The 18,812-nt window shown below is 43.5% G+C and overlaps 1 protein-coding gene across 1 annotated transcript in view; it reads right to left on the bottom strand.

The window, feature by feature from the left end:
- PGM2 (phosphoglucomutase 2) overlaps positions 1-12,626 on the bottom strand; it is a 33,542-nt gene extending 20,916 nt beyond the window's left edge. The window contains exons 1-3 of the mRNA XM_046656375.1: positions 12,469-12,626; positions 8,358-8,525; positions 3,497-3,603 (exon numbers count right to left, since the gene is read on the bottom strand). Coding sequence (XP_046512331.1) covers positions 3,497-3,603; positions 8,358-8,525; positions 12,469-12,570 — 377 coding nt within the window. The 5' untranslated portion in view covers positions 12,571-12,626. The remainder of the gene's footprint in view (positions 1-3,496; positions 3,604-8,357; positions 8,526-12,468) is intronic.
- Between the last annotated feature and the right edge of the window lie 6,186 nt (positions 12,627-18,812).

The raw sequence follows: 18,812 nt of genomic DNA on the forward strand, positions 1-18,812 counted from the left end.
CCAACTACTTGTTTAGGTTGAATATAGCAGCCTGATCAAGAAAAATGTTTATTATATTTCCGTCAGCATAGAACATTAAAGCTGGATGAACCTTAGGAGTCGTCTCATTCCATGTCTTTGTTTTACAGAAATGTTTTAAAGTCAAGAAAGGCCGGACAACTTGTTCCATGTCCAACAGCCACTTAGCAGCTGAGCCAGGCCGGCACCTAAGTCTTTCAAGCCCCTGTCTATCTCAGTGATTCTCAGCTGAGGGTGATTCTGCCCCCATGGGGCATCTGAAATGTCAGGAGACATTTTTGGATGTCATTGGGGGTAGGGATAGGGGACTACCGCCAGCTAGTGGGTAGAGGTCAGGGATGCTGGTAAACACCCTACAATGCACAGGGCAGTCCCCCACAACAAAGAATTATCGGGCCCACTATGAAGTCACATGTCAAGAGCACAGAGACTGAGAAACCCTAGTCCAAAGCTATCACAATCCAGTATATACCATGAAGCCTAGCATTTGAGTGAATGTTGTCTTATATGAAACATGTAAGATATGCACATTGGCATGTGTATGTGTGTGAATGTGATATATATATGACATATATATGTATATGACATATATACATCTTGGCTCTCTTCAGTCCTTAACAGAAGACTTAAATCTTTGACACTTTGACATTTTTCTCAATTTCCACAGCAACTGGCTTTGGGTAGGACACAGAACATGGCATCACGTCTCTCTTCATGCTTGGAGTAAAATACTTTACCACAATAAATGAGCAATTTACTTCCAACGAACAACATCACATCACTACAGGATTAAATAAACGGATCATTCATTCTCCCCTCAAATATTCCTCGAGTACGAGCTTCAACAAACACTATTCCAGGAGCTGGCTGGGGCACAAAGAGATCTCTGCACTTTAACAACTCAAGCATTAAAATTCCTAGGATCAGTAGTAATACAAGAATGATTCTGACAGTAAAAAAAAAAAAATGTCTCTACATAGGGGCAAGTCATAAAAATAACAAAATTCAGCAAAAACAATTTTAAGAAGAATCTGAATTAAATCCACACTGCATTCACCAGAAGTCATCAAGCCACTTTTGCTCTCATGAAATGCTTATTGTGTGTTCAGGCCAACTTTAAAGACACTTTCTGGGGCTGGCCTGGTGGCAGACTGGTTAAGTTTGCACGCTCCGTTTTGCGGCCGGGGGTTCGCCAGTTTGGATCCTGGGCACGGACCTACACATTGCTCATCAAGCCACACTATGGGGGCATCCCCCATAGAAGAACTAGAAGGACTTACAACTAGGATGTACCACTATGTACTGGGGCTCTAAGGAGAAAAAATTTAAAAAAAGAGGAAGATTGGCAACAGATGTTAGCTCAGGCAGGACCAATCTTCTTCTTCTTCAAAAAAGTTACTTTCTTAAAGTTGGCAAAGGACACACTCAGCATACATATGATATATATGAACTAAGTTACAAATGTGCACAAAAAAGATTCAGTGTGTTCTCTGCATATGCTTAACAGTTATCACTTATGTTCTCCACCAGATATTTAAAATTGGAAGATTGGAGAACTAATCAACATTTCCTTAGGTAAACTTCTGAGACTGTAATAGTTTCCAACTCTTTAAGAAGATTCCATTTACTCATCAGGAATGTTTCACCATATATTAGTTTAATATTTATTTTACGATTTCTAAATGTCTTGTATGTTGTAGGTGACAGAGAGCAACCCTGACCTCCGATCCGTCCCATTCCATCAAACGCTCAGACGTGAACCATAAAGTCAGACGGAACCAGTAACATCAGGCACTTTAAGGAAATGATAGGGCTCCAAGGCAGAGCAAGAAATACCTGTACCTTAAGTGACAATGTTAACATGGCTGAAGGATGTGTCAACCAGAAGCAGGGCAGTCAGCCTAAAATGAAGACATTTGAGGAGCTAAACAGGCAGAGTTAGCCTTATATACGTACCGTGCATGCTCTGGCCGGAGGATCTGCCTCACCCCTGGGGCTGGTAAAGCATGCGTATGATCTAATTCTAAACTTAAATTCACTAACTGAAAACTGACAAACTGATATTCTGGTTTATACTACATCTTTCTCTTGTGAATACAGTGCATGCGCATCTATCCCAGAGAGTTACAGCTTCTCTCTTGCTTTGTTGACAAAAACCACATTTTTGAGCCTGCAGCTGAAAACCAAACATCTTATATCATCCTGAGTTCAATCTAGGGGCAGCTGTCATCTAGTCTTTCGCTCTGGACATGCTCCTTTCCTCGTAGCCACACATTTGTTCCCATCAGTGCTTTTTTCTTAGATTAAAAGCCCTTGACAGGCAAAGGTTAGGACTCTATGAACAGCCAGCTCTGTAAAGTTAACGAGACTTTCCATTAATATTAAATACTTGTATGTTCCTCCAACCTAATCAACTACTTATACTTATACACCGGAGGAATAAAAAATTCATCATAATAGAGGAAATGTTCAAGTATAAAAGAGGGTCACGTAACATGATTAAGAACAGGGGTTGGCAAACTACAGCCCATTGTGTAAATAAAGTTTTATTGGAACACTGCCATGTCCATTCAGTTACGTATTGTCTATGGCTGTTTTTGTGCTCCAGGGCAGAGTTGAGGAGTTGTGACAGAGACTGTATGGTTCACAACGTGTATGATGTTTCCTATTTGCCCTTTAGAGAAAAAGTTTGCTGAACCCTGGTGCCAGCCTCTTTATGCTTACATTGTGGCTCCTTCTCTCACTTCATAATCTTAGGGCACAGAGATGAAAGCACATACCTTACAGGTGGTTGTGAGGATTAAATGAGTAAATACCTAAGTGCCTAGTTCATATTCAGCGCTCAAGTGACTGCTGCTATTACTATCACTGTCGTCGTTGTCATCACCACCATCACCATCATCATCATCACCATCTGCTACATGAGGGCCCCACTGGTTTGGGAATATTACAAGAATGCAACTTGAAATGGGGTTCAAGAACGGGAAGGAGGGCTCGCCCGGTGGCGCAGCGGTTCCCACATATAAAGTAGAGGAAGATGGGTGTGGATGTTAGCTCAGGGCCAGTCTTCCTCATCAAAAAGAGGAGGATCGGCAGCAGATGTTAGCTCAGGGCTGATCTTCCTCAAAAAAAAAAAAAAATTAAAAAGGAAAGAATGGGAAGAAGCTCATGAGACTTACAAAGAGTGGAAGAAAAAAATTAGATAAACAGAAGAAAGTGAGAGGGAGAAATTATAATGCCATTTAAAAAAATTTATTTCATTTAGATAGATATTAAATTCTAGATTGTCTAAATAATTTCACTTTCTGAAGCCAAATGTAAAACCAGAATTCTTAAAAGTTACAGAGTTTACCCATCATTTTTAGAGTTAAGCAGTGTAGCTAACAAATGTATTTGAAGTCAAGCTATTGAAATGGTGATAAAAATAAAACCACAGAATACACTACAAGGAAACAGTTTCCTAAAAATGTTTCAATACCTTTTGCTACTGCCTCCACTTGCGGGATGAGCTCGAGCGTCGAAGCTGATCACGACCCCTCTTTGCTTCAGGTCAGTGAACTGTTTTTCCAGGTATCTGCAAAACCCCTAAAAAACATACCATGGATTAAAAGAGCACATATGCTTTAACACATCAAAACTTGGCCAAAAATTGGTCAAGTTTTCTCTACTTCCACATGACAAAACTGTAGCAGAGGGGGGAAATCTCTCTGTAATTAAACAAACTGAACAATAAGAAAATAGCAGCTTTATTCATTGTCTATCTATACGTATCAAGTACTGTGCTGGACACTTAATGTGTATTATCTCTAACCCCAGATCAACTTTGCCAAGGAATCCCATTTTACAGATGGGTAAACTAAGGCTCGGAAAGGCTCAGTGACTTGCCGGTTTCAGATACACAAGGAGCAGAGCCTGGATTTGGGCTCAGGTCTGGTTAGAGGTGGTTCGGGGCTAGCAGGAAAGCTCACAGAATCTGGGTTTGTCCTCCACTCCACCACCTATAAGCAAATGACAAGTTCCTTACCTCTCAGTATCTGTCTCCTCTTCTGTAAAACAGGAATAACAGTACCTACCTTAAAGGGCTGTCTAAGGATTAAACGACTTAACACACGGCAAGTGCTGAGAATCCAGCCCCAAGGAATTGCTACATGTTTGCGTTACGAGAATTATCTTTGTTGTGATTTTCCTTCAAAGCCTGTGCTCCTTCCTTGACACTAGTTCCACAATGACAGAGGACAGGCAGGTGTTTCAGACATTTCTCTCTGCTCTGTAACATCATCAGTAGGTCAAAGAAACACAGTACATTTACAAAATTTTGACAATTCACTAATCTAAACCCATTCTGCTTGTTCGTTTGTGATACTGCTTTCCAGCAGGCAGAGGTCTTAAGAAGACCTTATCAGCCCAATTACAAGGCATAGCCAATTACACACACAAAGATTGTGCAGAGTCTGGGCTATTACCCATGCCTAGAAACGATGGCGCACGCAAGTCCTGTATGTCAGTGGGTGCAATAACACCACATCAATCTGAAATAGGGAAGATTAGAGAACAGTGAACTTTGAATTCAATAGGTTTAGACTGCTGGATAAAATAGGTTTTATTACAGAACACAGAGAACTCTGGCTGATTGGGTAACAATGATGGTTCATATTACTTATGTTATTTAGGCTGAAGGAAGTCTTGTTAAAAAATAATTATAACTCATTTTTGATGGGGGGATACTTTAGTTCTGTTGCCAGACCAGTGCCAATTTAGAATGCCTTTAGTTTTTCCTGGACAAAAGTATTACACTGGGCATATCTTCTGAGGTTGCGTGATACAAGGAAATAAGGACATGTGTATTGGTTTTGTGGGTTCCCTAAAAGGTACCCGGATGCCTCACTCTCTAAGGATGACAACAGCGACAGCACCCTTTCCCTGTCCCTAGTTGACACACATTGGGTGGCCCCAATGTTCAAGGCGGCAAAATGCATTCAGCCTGAGTCCAAAATCCTCAGACGTCCAAATTACCTCTGGGGCCTGCTGAAGCTGAGGCCCTGAGAGAATGGCTAAGAGAAGAGGGAATCCTTATTCCATGGAAAAAACTCAGGGCGGGATGAGGGAGGTTTTCAGAATTGAAATGTTATTATAAGACACAAGAAATAAACTTTGTATGGCTTCAAAAGGTCACACTATGACCAATACGTAAAAGCTATGGAAAGACAGATTTTGGCTCAAAATAACGAAACCATTTTTTAATGAGAACAATCCAAAGACAGAAGGGCTATGCCAGAAGACAGTGAGTCCCTGAATTGATGTGTCGTGGCTCAGTCAAGTAATCTAGGAGGAAATTATAATTTCTATCAATGAGGCGAACAATACAAAAATTCCCCTCTTGTCTCTATCCTGTATCCCTTTGGGACGTTCTTGACTCACAGACATCTGCTTCTTAAACCTAACCAGATGAATCTGGAAGCCCCATTAGGACGAGAGTCCACACCAGAGACCAGCAGGCAGGGTGCTGGGCCACAGTGAAGGCCCGCAGATTCCGCCAGGTCACACTACCCAAGGTTGGGGTGGAAGCCCGGGCAGTTTATCCTGGGAATCCTTTTCTTCAATTTTGAAACTACTCCTAAGATTTTAAAAATGCTCTTATAGGGGCCGGCCCAGTGGCGCAGTGGTTAAGTGCGCACATTCCACTTCTCAGTGGCCCAGGGTTCACCGGTTCAGATCCCGGGTGTGGACATGACACCGCTTGGCACACCATGCTGTGGTAGGCGTCCCATGTATAAAGTAGAGGAAGATGGGTACGGTTGTTAGCTCAGGGCCAGTCTTCCTCAGCAAAAAGAGGAGGATTGGCAGCAGATGTTAGCTCAGGGCTAATCTTCCTCAAAAAAAAAAAGCTCTTATAAAATTGTCTTAATTTTTAACATGCTTGTCTCCTATTGTAAGTGTTTCAGTATAGGCTGGATGATCAATTTGGAGGAGAGAATTGTGGAGCAAATTATCCCAACAAGTGGCTGGTTGACTCAGATGACCTTTAAAGGATCTACTCATCTCAGTTTTGTAGGATTTTTAGCTATCACAGGGTCTACCCCCAGAAGAGACCAGTTCCCCTAGGGGAGAGGATGTGTGTGGCAGGTCCCAAGACCTTTCTGGGGATAGATTTCATCACTCCTAGAAACTAGATCTAGATGAACACAGGAGAAAAGACTCTTACTTCATCTAGAACCTCTTAAAATCCCCTAACAATTAGGCCTAAAAGGAGGTGTGACCAACTGGATTTTCCAAAGATGGCCACACCAATACATCCCATCCCACATGCTCCTTTAGTGTGACATTGATGTTCCTCCATTGAGAGATGGGCGTCAACATGCCTTCACCTTGAATATGAGCAGCTTTACTGACTCACTTTTAACAGAAGATGGTAGAAGTGGTTTTGTGTGACTTTCAAGGCTAAGTCATAAAGTCAATACAGCTTCCATCTGGTGCACACATACTCTCTCTGGATGCTTTCCCAGGCATCATGTTATAAGGAAGCCCAAGCCACATGCAGCGTTCCAGCCCAGATAACATCTCAGTCAAGAGCCAGCAATAACTGCAGACATGTGAGTGAGGGAGCTTTCAGATGATTCCAGGCTCCAAGCTAGCCCAGGTGATGCCAAGTGCAACAGACATGAGCTATCTCCACTAAACTCTACCCACATTACAGATTTGTGAGCAAAATAAATGTGATTGCTGTTTAAAACCATCATGTTTTGGGTGATTTGTTACGCAGCCCTTAACTGGAGCAGAGGGTGACCTTACCAGCACCACAATTCCATGTTATCCATAAACTAGAACAGGATTTCCAGGCTCACTCCATTGCAAGCGTTCCCTCCAAAGAGACCTCAGGGAGCCCTACTGCTTAACAGGGATTTGTGGCCAGGTGTTACCATGGCAACTCTGTACCGTTATACAAGATTTCCTTATTAGGGTTTTGCTTAAACAGGCCCAATTGTGCCTTTTCTGCTGGGAGGTACATGTAAGAGACACATAATCATCAGTAGTTAATTTTTCCAGCCTTTTCTTCCCCAGAATTAAAGTGATCTTCATTTTTAACATCTACGTAGTTGAAGAAACAGAATAATCTCTTCTACTTCATTTCCCCCATAATCAGATCTCTCAATATTCAGTGGCAGCTCCTCTGTTTTGTCAAAGGTTTCATCTGTATTCCTGAAACCTGGGTCTGGACTCTGACAGCGAAATTCACAAAGTAAGGTAAGGGAATACAGCAATCATTGCCACCTATACTATAAATTAAAACTAGATAGAATTGGCTCTTGCTTATTCTGGCAGTTAGAAAAGCTCTTCAACGCTTGCCTCTGTACAACCGTAACAAGAACTGTAAGACCGTAAAAGTCAGTCAGCTTTGCTGGTGGATTTGCACTGGAATGAAAGCTCCATGAGGGAATCCGTCTGTTTTAGTCATTATTATATCCCCAATGCCTGGCACATAGTAGGCACTCAATACATCTCTGCTAAATGAATGAATGAGTGAATGGATGGCTATATGAGTTTTGAAACATGTACTGGTTCAAACAACTGCACAAGCCTTACTTTTGGGAGTAAATGTGTGACTCCCTGTGTCTAGGCAAACCCACAAGACACGGCCATAATTAAAACAAATTATGTCTGTCAAATACGAAAGGAACCTGGGGTTAAATTAATCAAACAAAGGGGCCACTGGACTGGGGTGGCTTTAATACTTTAGTAGCCTATGAAAGCAAACCAAAACTAAGCCTGTAAATGCCTCAAGGTCAAGAAATCAAAACCTAAGGATACCCAATCACAAACGGCCAACGAGGCTTTCCCAAATAAGACAGCTGCTTAAGCTATAGCCAATCAAATCATTTCCTTGCTTTGTTTCCTGCTCTTCTCCGTAAGTCTTTCCCCTGGTTCCTGTCAGTGGAGTGTTCCTAACCACTTCTGGTTTGGTAATGTCCAATTTGAATAGATTTTTGCTCAAATAAACTCTTACATTTTTTTCTTTTTTTGTGTGTGAGGACGATTGGCCCTGAGGTAACGTCTGTTGCCAATCTTCCTCTTTTTGCTTGAGGAAGATTGTTGTTGAGCTAACATCTGTGCCAATCTTCCTCTATTTTATGTGGGACACCGCCACAGCATGGCTTGACGAGAAGTGCTAGGTCTGTGCCTGGGATCTGAACCTGCGGACCCTGGGCCCCTGAAGCAGAGCGTGCAAACTTAACCACTATGCCACCGCGCCAGCCCCACTCTAAAATTTTTAATATGCCTCCGTTCATTTGTTAAGACTGGGGATATGTTAAGAATAACTAAGAGTTATGAAAATGCGGTACCTGTGTAGTCTGGATGATAGTCAAGTCATTCATATGAGAAACTCCCACTCCCATGGCAGATCGAAGGCCAGCTGTCCCAAACTCCATTCGAGCCCCAAAACATTTCTGTAGTTCTTCTTTATTACCTTCTGCAATTAGTTGTTTCACTGACTGTAAAGTTAAAGAATTCTGCAAAACAGATATACACCAGATACAGCCAGGTAAATCAGAGAATGAAAAATCTGAAAAATGAAAAAACCCACAGTGATTCTAACCTATGAAATATACATATATATATATATATATGAAATATATATATATATATTCATATTTGAAATATGAAGTTGGTGTTTTGGAATTATAATGCGCGATATTGTGATACAATAAGAAATAGATGTTTGGATTTTGTTCCTGGTTTCCGGCCCAGGGCTGCTAAAGCCCTTGGAATTTCCTGAGTGATTAGGGTGAGAGGAGCATCTTTTTGTTCATAAGAAGCCTCTTTTCAGGCATACGTGAGTTTACGCTAATGAGGTAACTGTTGGAGGACAGGGAGCTGGTTACCAGGGAACCAACCATGTGACTAGAGGGTTAGAACTTACAGCCTCTGATGTCCAGGGACGGGAGAGGGGCTGGAGATGAAGCTCAGTCACCGATGGCCAACGATTTACTCAACCATCCCTAAGCAATGGAAGCTCCATGAAAACCCTAAACAACAGGGCATGGAGAGCTTCCGGGCTGGTGAAGACATCAGGTGCTGGTGCACCAGGAGGATGACTTGAAAGTTCTGCGCCCCTTCCCCCATACCCTGCCCTGTGCATCTCTTCCACTGGCTGCTCTTGAGTTGTGTCCTTTATAATAAAACTGATAATCGTAAGTAAACTGCTCTCCTGAGTTCTGGGAGCCATTCTAGGAAATTATCAGCCCCAAGAAGGGGGTCATGGGAACCCTTGATTTACTGCTGGTTGGTCAGAAGTACAGGTGACAACCTGGGACTTTCGACTGACATCTGAAGTGGGCACAGTCTTGTGGGACTGAGCCCTTAACCTGGAGGGGGTCTCAGCTAACTCCAAGTAGCTAGTGTCTGAATTGAGTTAAATTGTAGGACACCCAGTTGGTGTACACACAGAACTGGAAAATTGGTTGGTGTGGAAAACCCACACATTCGGTGTCAGGAGTGTTGTGAGTAGAAGGAAATAGTTTTTTCCTTTATAATGTAAATATTATTTTCTTTCCTAATAAGGCAAGCGCTTTTGGAGAAATGGAATGAACATATAGGTTTTGGGTTCTAACACCCAGAATGGAATCCCAACCACACCATCACTTACCAACTCTATACACTTGGGCAGATTACATAGCTTCTTCAATTCTCAGCTTCCTCATCTATAAAATGGGAACAGTCTAGAACCTCCCTTGGAAGGTGGTTTCCATTAAATTAATGTAAAACTTCTTTCTCTGCCTGGTACTTAGTTGTAATCAAATGTTCATTTTCTTCCCTAATGCCTTCAAATTTTCCCAGAGAGTGATGATTACACAATTTAACTCAAAACCTTACTTTTGCAGTGTTTTATAAATTGTACAATGCTTTCACATACCTGGTCAAATTTGAATCTTGCAGTAACTGCAAAAAGCATGCAAATAACAAAAACCCCACTTTACAGAGGAGGAAGTCTCAGAGATTAAGTGAATTACTTAAACTGCATGATAATCATGAACTTAGTGGCTTTTCTGCTTTAAATAGACACACAAGTCATTTCAGTTCATTTTACACTGCCATAGTTTCTTTGTATAATAGTTGCAGAAAATGATAAGAATGGAGAAAAATGACAATCACGTTAATTCCACATCAGACTTTTAAATTAAGAATTCAGAGGAATAACAGAGTAAGGACTTTATTTCTATCTTACAGTCAGCATCCAACAAGATAAACATGCACGCAAGATGTGGCCACATCATTAAACTTTGAAATGCTCTTGCAATAAAACCTTGGCTTTCTGGCATTAAGCCCACATTTCCAGATTGTTCCAGATTCAAGAGGAATCAAGTAAAAGCCCACTTTTTTGATTAAAAGCAACAAACACTGATCACAGAGCACAATCTACCAATCAGACTGTCAGGTGCCCCCAAGGAGGGGTTCAGATCTGGAACCTAAAGAGGTTCAATAAATATTTGCTGAGTGAATGAGAAAACGGAGACTTCAAGGCCACACCCAATATCCAGCAATTCTCTCATCCACAGTGTAGATTTGGAAAATCCTAATTGGCCTTTGATATCTATAAAAGACCAAATAGCCTGAGAGAAACCCAAGGAGGCAGAGAGAGAGAATGAAAAGTCAATATGGCAGGAGAGATCAGAATCAGACGTGGGAGTGACCGAAGGTGACAGCAGCGAAAGGCACAGGGATGCAGGCACAGTGGGAACGCGGGAGGGCACCTGCCGGGCTCCTTGCTGACCCTTGGGGGCGTCAGACCAGAGGACTGCAGTGCTTTTAGCTGGCAGGAAGTCCCCATTTGGTGCCTGTCTTGAACCAAAGAAGAAACTGAGAGAGGAAAGAATCAAAGGAGTGGTAGGAATTAAAAAATAAAAAAGATGACGTCCCCTCACCTCTATCAGGGAGGTACTATCTCTATACAAAGACAACATTTTGTGCAAATGAGACTTCGATTTCTCCAAAGGGAAAGTTTAATGGAACAATTCGTTACCAACTATGACTTTAAAAGATTTCTACACACTATAAGTTACCAGAAATGGAAAACTTTTTCTTCCCCAAAGAATCACAAGGCTCTTTGCAGGAAAAGCAAAAACACCCAAGGAGTTGCCAATAGCAACCGGAAACAGGATGTGCTGACATTTCATGGACAGGGGACACAGGGTAAAGGGGAAGACCTGGCCCCTGCTGACAGGCCTTGCAGTCCCGTTCCTTTATTCAACAAATTATTTTAGGTATCTACCGTGAGTAGTGCACTGTGTCAGGCCCTATAAACCATGGAAGATAGCAAGGGAGCGGACAGGGCCGGTTACAGAATATCTGGGGCCCAGTGCAGAGTGAAAATGTGGGACCTCTTGTTCAACAGTCTTTAAGAATTTCAAGACAGGACAGCAGAGTATTAAACCAAGTGCTGAGCCCTCCTAAAAAACAGGTCTTGTGCCCCAGAACAGCTCTCCTGCCTTTGAAGTCAGCCCTGAGGGCGCACATTAAACAAAGAAACCTACAAACAAGTTTTTGTTTTGTTTTTTGACCAACCGCAGTCAGAGCTGCGAAGGAAAAGAACAGGAACAGAGGGAGTATTAGGGAGAAGACCTCTCTACATGAGCCACATTTAAGTTCACACCCAAAACATGAGTAACAACATGAGAAACACGTTCAGCAGAAGAGCGCAGAGAGGAACATTCCGGGAAAACAAAGAGCATGCCAGAAGGAAGGAACATGTGGGAAGGAGGAACTCAAGTTAGAAAGGAGGGAGGAAGCGATGTCCGGAGCTGGGGCCCTGATTCTTTCTTTGCTCCAGCTTCTAAGAGAGTGAAGTGAAGAGGAGAAAAGCCAGCGGTGCTGTGTCCAAGGGGTTTCCTCTCATCTTCTCAGCAAAGTCAGAGACCTGAGAAGACGCCTGAAGCCAGAGCCCAATCGGGAGGACGCACGTTTGTAACCAAGCGCCAGGGAGAGGTGGATGGAATGCTACTTTGCAGAGTTACCAGGAGCAAAAGAAATAGGCGGGACGGGACCGTTGTGTGTCAGTGGGAGATGCACAGCCGCTTGCTGAAGACAAGCCGGCGGTCTGAGCGACGGGAAAGCGTGCCTGCCTCAATTAGAGGAGACTCCAGAGCCAGGCGGCGTTCAGATCAGCCCCGGCTCGCTCCCCGCCTCTCGGACTTGCAGCCCCGGCCGGTCGGAGGGCTGGTTTTGTCCCGGGACTTCCTTTCTCCGACAAACTCCGAGTCTGCCGCATGCCGAGGCGGCCCGGGGAGGCCTGGCGGCCGCCACGTCGTCCTCCACCGTCTTCTGGGGGAGCCGTGGGGCCCCGCGGGCGGGGAGGGGAGGGGAGGGAGGAAGAGCGGCAGGCGGTGCGGCGCCTGCGGAGCGGGCAGGGGACCCCGCACCTCCTCCGGGAGCTCCCCGCTCCCCGCCGCCCCTCACCTTGTCCCACTGCAGCCACCGGGCCGTCTCCTGGTCCAGCCGGGGGTCCATGCCAGCGCCGCTGCCTCCCGGAGCCGCTGTTGCCGCCGCCGCCGCCACCATCTCCGCGCTGCCACCGCCCAGTTCAGGGGGAGGCGCGATCGGCCTTCCGCCAGGCGGGGACACAAGGCGGCTGGGGCGGGGAGAAGAGGCGCGGGCGCCCGCTGGTCCCGGGAAGAGGTCACGCTCCGCCCCGGGCACGCCTCCTTGCAGTTCCCCGGCGCGCCGCTGGGGGCAGCAAGGTGGACGAGTGGAGTCGGGGGTGCTGAGCCTTTACCATCATCTCTGAAAGGTCCTGAGGTCAACCCCCTTCATGCAACAGGTATCCATTGAGTTCCTACCGTGCTCCAGGCACCGTGTCAGGTGCTGGCACCCAAGGATGTGTAAACTCAGATTGGAGCCTAAAAATTATGAAGAAATTCTGAGGGTCAAGAATAACGGAGAAAAATCTGGAAAAAGAAGAACGAAGTGGAATGATTAAGTTAAATAGACCGTGCAACAGAATGGAGAGTCCAGAAACAAAACTGCACGTGTACAGTTTATTTATTTCGGAGGTGGCACTGCACAGCAAGGGGAAAGGACTTATTTTCAATTAATGGTGCTAGGTCAATTGGGCATCCACGTAGAAAAAGAAAAAAATTTGAGCCCCTACCTCACATCACATCATGTACAAATATGCATTCCAGGTCAGTTGTAGATTTGTGTGTGAAAGGTAAAATGAAACTTCTAGAAACTAAGATAGAAGTACACCTTCATGACCTTGGGATCGCTAAGCCATAAAGGAGATGCATGCAGTAAGCGTGAAAAGGCGTGTACAAGAATGTTTCTAGCAGCATAGTTTGTAATAGCCCCAAACTGGAAACAACCCAAATGTCCATCAACAATACAATGGATAAATACATACAATGATATAAACAAATTATGGTATTGGCATACAGCAATGAAAATGAACTATTATATACGACGTCATGGATACACCTCACAAACATGTTGAGTGAAAGAAGCTAGTCCTTGTCATCATTTCTGTGCTGAGTCTCTCTCCCAATACTGGACCATTCCAAGGACATGAAATTCTAGAATATGTAAAAATATAGGGAAAGAAAACACCAGTGGTTTCCAAGAACTGGGCATGGGGAGGGGGGTTGAATACGAAGCCCACAAGGGAATTTTGGGGGTGATGGAACTGTTCTGTATCCTGACTGAGGCCGTGATAAACACAATGCTACATGTTTATCAAAACTCACAGAACTGCACACGCTAAAGGATAAATTTCACTGTGTGTAAATTATATATCAAATTTTAAAAGTCTTAAGATTTAAAACTTTAAAAAGCGGACAAAGCTAATCCATGAACATGAGGAGAGTAGTTACTTCGGGAAGGAGAAGGGTGCCTTCTGGGAGGCTGGAGTTCTATTTCTTGACCTGGGTAGTGGTTGTTCAAGTGTGTTCACTTTGTAATAATTCACTGAGCTGCACTTACTAATTGTGCATTTTTGTGTATTCTATTTCAATTTTTAAAAGAAAACAATCTATACCCAGGATCTATGATATCTGTTTAAGTGTAATGAGAGAGGCATGTTAATCATATAATCACATCAGTTAATACACAATCACAAATTGATAAAAATGTTGGAGAGAAAGCAAGGAGATTCCATGAGGGTGTGTAGTGGGGGGTGTCCTAGTCTGGGAAGCCTCCCTCAGCACTTGAAGCCTCTGTGGAGATGTGAGGGAAGGATGCAGTTAGTGTTGTGGGGGACAGCCTGGAAAACGCTTTCCAGATAGAGAGAACCGCTGTGTGGTCCTTCCTCTGAGTGAAAGGCCGAGAGACTGGAGCACGGGGGAAGAAGAAGAGACGGATGAGCAGCCCTAGTCTCCCCGTTGCTGTCTGCGGGTCTGCCACCCTCAGGGCTGTCTCCTTTCTCTGCCCCACACCAACCTTCTTTTCAGTCACTCTAGGACAGAAATTGCGGGACACAGAGTCAGAGACCAGGCGGGTCTCACTTGCCCTTGTTTCCCTCTCAAATGCCAGAGCTCTCCCAGGTGGGTCTGTGTGGCTTCCAGCCTTCTGCCAGGAGTGGGGTGGGGCGGGGATAGGGAGGCGGCACTGAGAGAGGGGAGGAGGGGGCGGTTCTGGGCCTGCGTCCTATCCTCCCTCCATGATGGGAGTGCTTGCAGCTGAGTCTCTGGTATAGTTCAAAAGGTGCGGGGGGTGGTGTGGTAAGGGGATATTTTGACTCTTTTTATTATTTTCCTCAGTGCAGAAATTGTGGGTCCCTAGTGACATCCACTCAGAACTATTGTACCTCCATTTGGGACAGCAAGGGGCAGGTGTCTCAATATTCAACATAGAGGAAAGAAAGCAAGTAGGATTTTCAAGCTGAGAGGAACTTTTCACAAGAAAGTTGACAAGCCGTAAGTAGATTCTCCTCCCTCAACCTGTGAAGAGCACCAAGATCTCAGGTACCGTCTGACACAGTGCGCCGTGCTCTCATCTCACCCTCCCCTCTGCCCCCCGGGTGAAGTAGAGAACAGTCCAAGGTTGCATCAGGGGGCTCTCTATGTGCAGGAGATTTTCCCAGGGTCTCCTGTAACTAAGATGCCGGCACTGGAGGTCTTTTTGGTCCTGATGATGCTACAGCGACCTGAAGCAGCAGGCTCCCACACATGACCCCCACTAACGTTTCTTGTCCGTGGAAGCCTGTGGAGAAAAATAGAATGTTGGAGCAGGAGGGGGTCTTTGGAAACAATTCAGACCTCCTTATTTTGTAGATGAGGGAATGGAAACACAGAAAATTTCAGAGCCCTTCTCCAAGACACACAGCTGGTCAATGACAGAGCCAAGATTTGCGTGCCCAGTCTCCTGATACTCTAATCCAACGTTCAGTCTCCTGTTCCACTCTGCCCAGTGCTACACATGTCCACAGAAGGAAGTTCCGTGAACTCTGGTAACCTATTTCTACGTGAATAGTAACCAGATCTTGACGAAAAGCAAATATTAACCACTTCTGGCATCGATAACGTTAGGTGATGCTCAAAATAATCTGATTTGTGTGTGTGTGCTCCCCTGCTGCCTGAGAAGTGTTTCACACATGGATGTCCCATTTTCCTTGGAAGTCTTCTCAATTTCCCCAAACACCTTGTCAGCAATTCCACCAGATCCTTTGTATCCAGCCCAGGAACAGTTTCTAGTTTGGAAAGTTTTAAATATTTACTAAAATTGATCCCCATGTAACCGTCACCCAGGTCAACTCTGATCATCCATGGCCAATCTTGTCTTATCTACCCGCTTCCCTCTCCTGTATACTTTGAAGAATATTCCAGACATCATGTCATCTCATTTGTAAATATTTGAGCGTGTATCTCTAAAAGGTAAGGACACTTTAAGAATAACCACAAAACCATTATATCACCTAAATTTTTTAAAGTTGAAATTAATAATTCCCTAATATCATTAAATGTCCATTTAGCATTCAAATTTTCAACTGTCTAGTAAGTGTCTTCATTTTTTGTTTGTTTGTTTACAGATTGCTTGAATCAAGAGCCAAATACTCTTGCCATTGGTTGATAAGTCTTTTAGAATCTCTTTTAATCTGTAGGTTCTGCCTCAGTTCCCTCACAATTTATTTGTTGCAGAACCTGGGTTGTTTGTCCTATAGGTTTTCCCACTGTCTGGACTTTGCTGATTGCATTCCCATGGTGTCTGTTAGCCTGTTTCTCTGTCTCTTGTATTGCCTATGAACGCATTTCATCATAGTTTTCTCTTCACGGTCTCTCCCTCACTAGACTGTGAGTTCGTTGAGGACAGGATGGTGTTTTATTGATCTTTGCCTACTCAGAGCTTAGTACTGTAAGTGCCCGATAAGTGGGTGAAGAAATGAATGACGTTGGGAGGGTGTTTTCTTTCCTCATGTAGGAAAAAGGAAGGCTCTAGAGTAAGGGCTGGACCTTGGCACCCCCCCCCCCCCCCTTTGTTCTCTGGGGAACTCTGAGCAAGTCACTTATTCTCTCTTGAACTTAGTTCCTTGTTTCTAAAATGGAAGCAGTAATAGTGTCCAGCTCATAGGGGTGATGTGGGGCTTAAATAAGAAATACATGTAAAATGCTTGGTGGAGTGCCTGGCAGAGAGTAAGCACTCAATAAATGTTAGCCGTTATGATCAAAGTTCTACTATTGTGACATCCTGTGTTAGTCAGGATAGGCTAGGTCAAGCTGAAGTAATAAATTAATCCCTAAATCTCAGGACTTAATGAAACAAATATATATATTTTTTCTTGCTCGTGTTACATGCCCAGGGTAAGTCAGTGGATGCTATACTCCACACAGTCACTCAGGAATCAGACTGCTTCCGTCTTGTAGCTCCTCCATCTCAAGATGTGGCCTCTACCATCACCATGAAAGAGCAAGAGAAAAGTGTGAGGTCACACAATGGCTCTTAAATGCTTCTGCCTGGGAGTGGCATGGATCACTTCCACTCATATTTCATTAGCTAGAACTCATCATACAAACCCACTTCACTGCAAGAGTGTGGGAAGTGTAGACTACCCGTGTATCCTGGAAGGAGAAGAGAAGTGGATAGGGATGAGCCCTCAGACAGTCACAACTATACTTTCTATGTCGTCTGTGATTAAATGTTAGGATGGTTGCAAATATCGATGGCTCTGGTGTATTTCTAACAAGCAAGGAGTAATTCTTAGATATCACTCCATGAAATTTCGAACCACCACCTGAGAGAACAATCTGTTCTCCTCCATACAATAGAGTGATTCTTTGTAATAGAAGTCAGATCGTCCCTCTCCTGTTTTCAGTTCTCCCATGGCTTCATAATATACTTAGAATATAAACTATCTTTTACCATGGGCTTCAAAGTTCTTCTTAAACTGTCCCCTGCCCTGATTTCCAGCCACTTTTCTCACTCATCACCATCAACCAGGCTGTTCTCTGTGCTAATCCTTGAACATGTCAAGCTAGTGCTGGTCTGAGGCCTGTGCCTGCATTGCTCTCCCCTAGATATCCCAGGGACAAATGTCCACATTTAATTCAGGTTTCTGCTCAAATATCACCTCATCAGAAAGACTCTCTTCTATAAAGTGCCAGTAAATGTTTAACAACTAATTCTCTGGGATAAAAAAAAAAAAAAAACATGATTTGTAGTATTTGCAGTTTCCGTGGTGTAAATACCTTCATTCACCTTGGCTGGTTTCAAGTCCCCAGTGTGACATCACTGAAGACGGAGCTGGGAAGAGATGCAGAGTAGCACACCATTGTGTGAGGTTTCCAACACAGAGATACAGTAGATGTAAATAACTTAAAGAGCATAAATAATAGGAACAAGTGGTAAAATAAATAGAAAATGGTGAATTTTGAGTATTTTTTACCTTTGTTTTTATTATAATGTATTTACTTGTACGTTTATATAACTTAACTTGTAATAATGGCTGTGTTTAATATCTGGCTAGCAAAATCCCTAAAAATTTAAGTCAGTTCTGATGACACTGGTATGAGCCATCACCAACACACCGTTGCCTCTCCTCAAATGGGACCTGCCCCACTCTCTTATCCTACTTTATTTTTCTTCAAAGTGTTAATCAGTTCCTGCCATGATATATTATGAATTTTTTTTTTTAATATTGTCTGTGTACCCTGCTATAATGTAAACTCTTTTGTTTTTTCTGACTGAGTCCCCACTACCTAGAACAGTGCTTGGTTCATATTAGATGTTCAGTAAGTACTCATTGAAGAATGAATCCTTGGGTCCCCTTACGCTCATGAAGAAAACAGAAAATGGAATGTAACAATATAACACACAGATGTAATACCTATACAAACCTTTTCTCTAAAACAAGCTAGCATTTCTGAATTTAACCAGAAAAAGTGGACTGCTTGTCGCTAATCTCTAGAGCGCCAATTTCAAGGCTGACGAGAGAATGAGTAAATAAGGTGTCAATCAACTTTATCAGTATACTTATTACTGACCATGAACCCAAAGTACACCAACAGCAAACATTTCTGCAGACCAACTGGAGTTTAATGGTCTTTCTCAGTGAAAAAATATTTAAATATCTATTGTTTATGCCTATTTTCATCAAATAAATTAGTGAAATTGGCGAGTTTTCAATCATTACTTATGTTAGTAACCTTTCACTTGAACTCCCACTAAGGCTTCTGGTCATTAAAAATTGAACACCGGGGCTGGTTTGTGTTCCCTCCCCTGGCTTCCTCATTCCACTTCTCTTTTTCCTTTACATGGTGTCCAGTTCTCTAGCACACGTTCCCCCACCCCCACGCCTGACCTGTCACAACCAAACC

This window comes from Equus quagga, chromosome 3, assembly GCF_021613505.1.
Source record: "Equus quagga isolate Etosha38 chromosome 3, UCLA_HA_Equagga_1.0, whole genome shotgun sequence".
In the NCBI taxonomy this organism is placed as follows: Eukaryota; Metazoa; Chordata; class Mammalia; order Perissodactyla; family Equidae; genus Equus; species Equus quagga.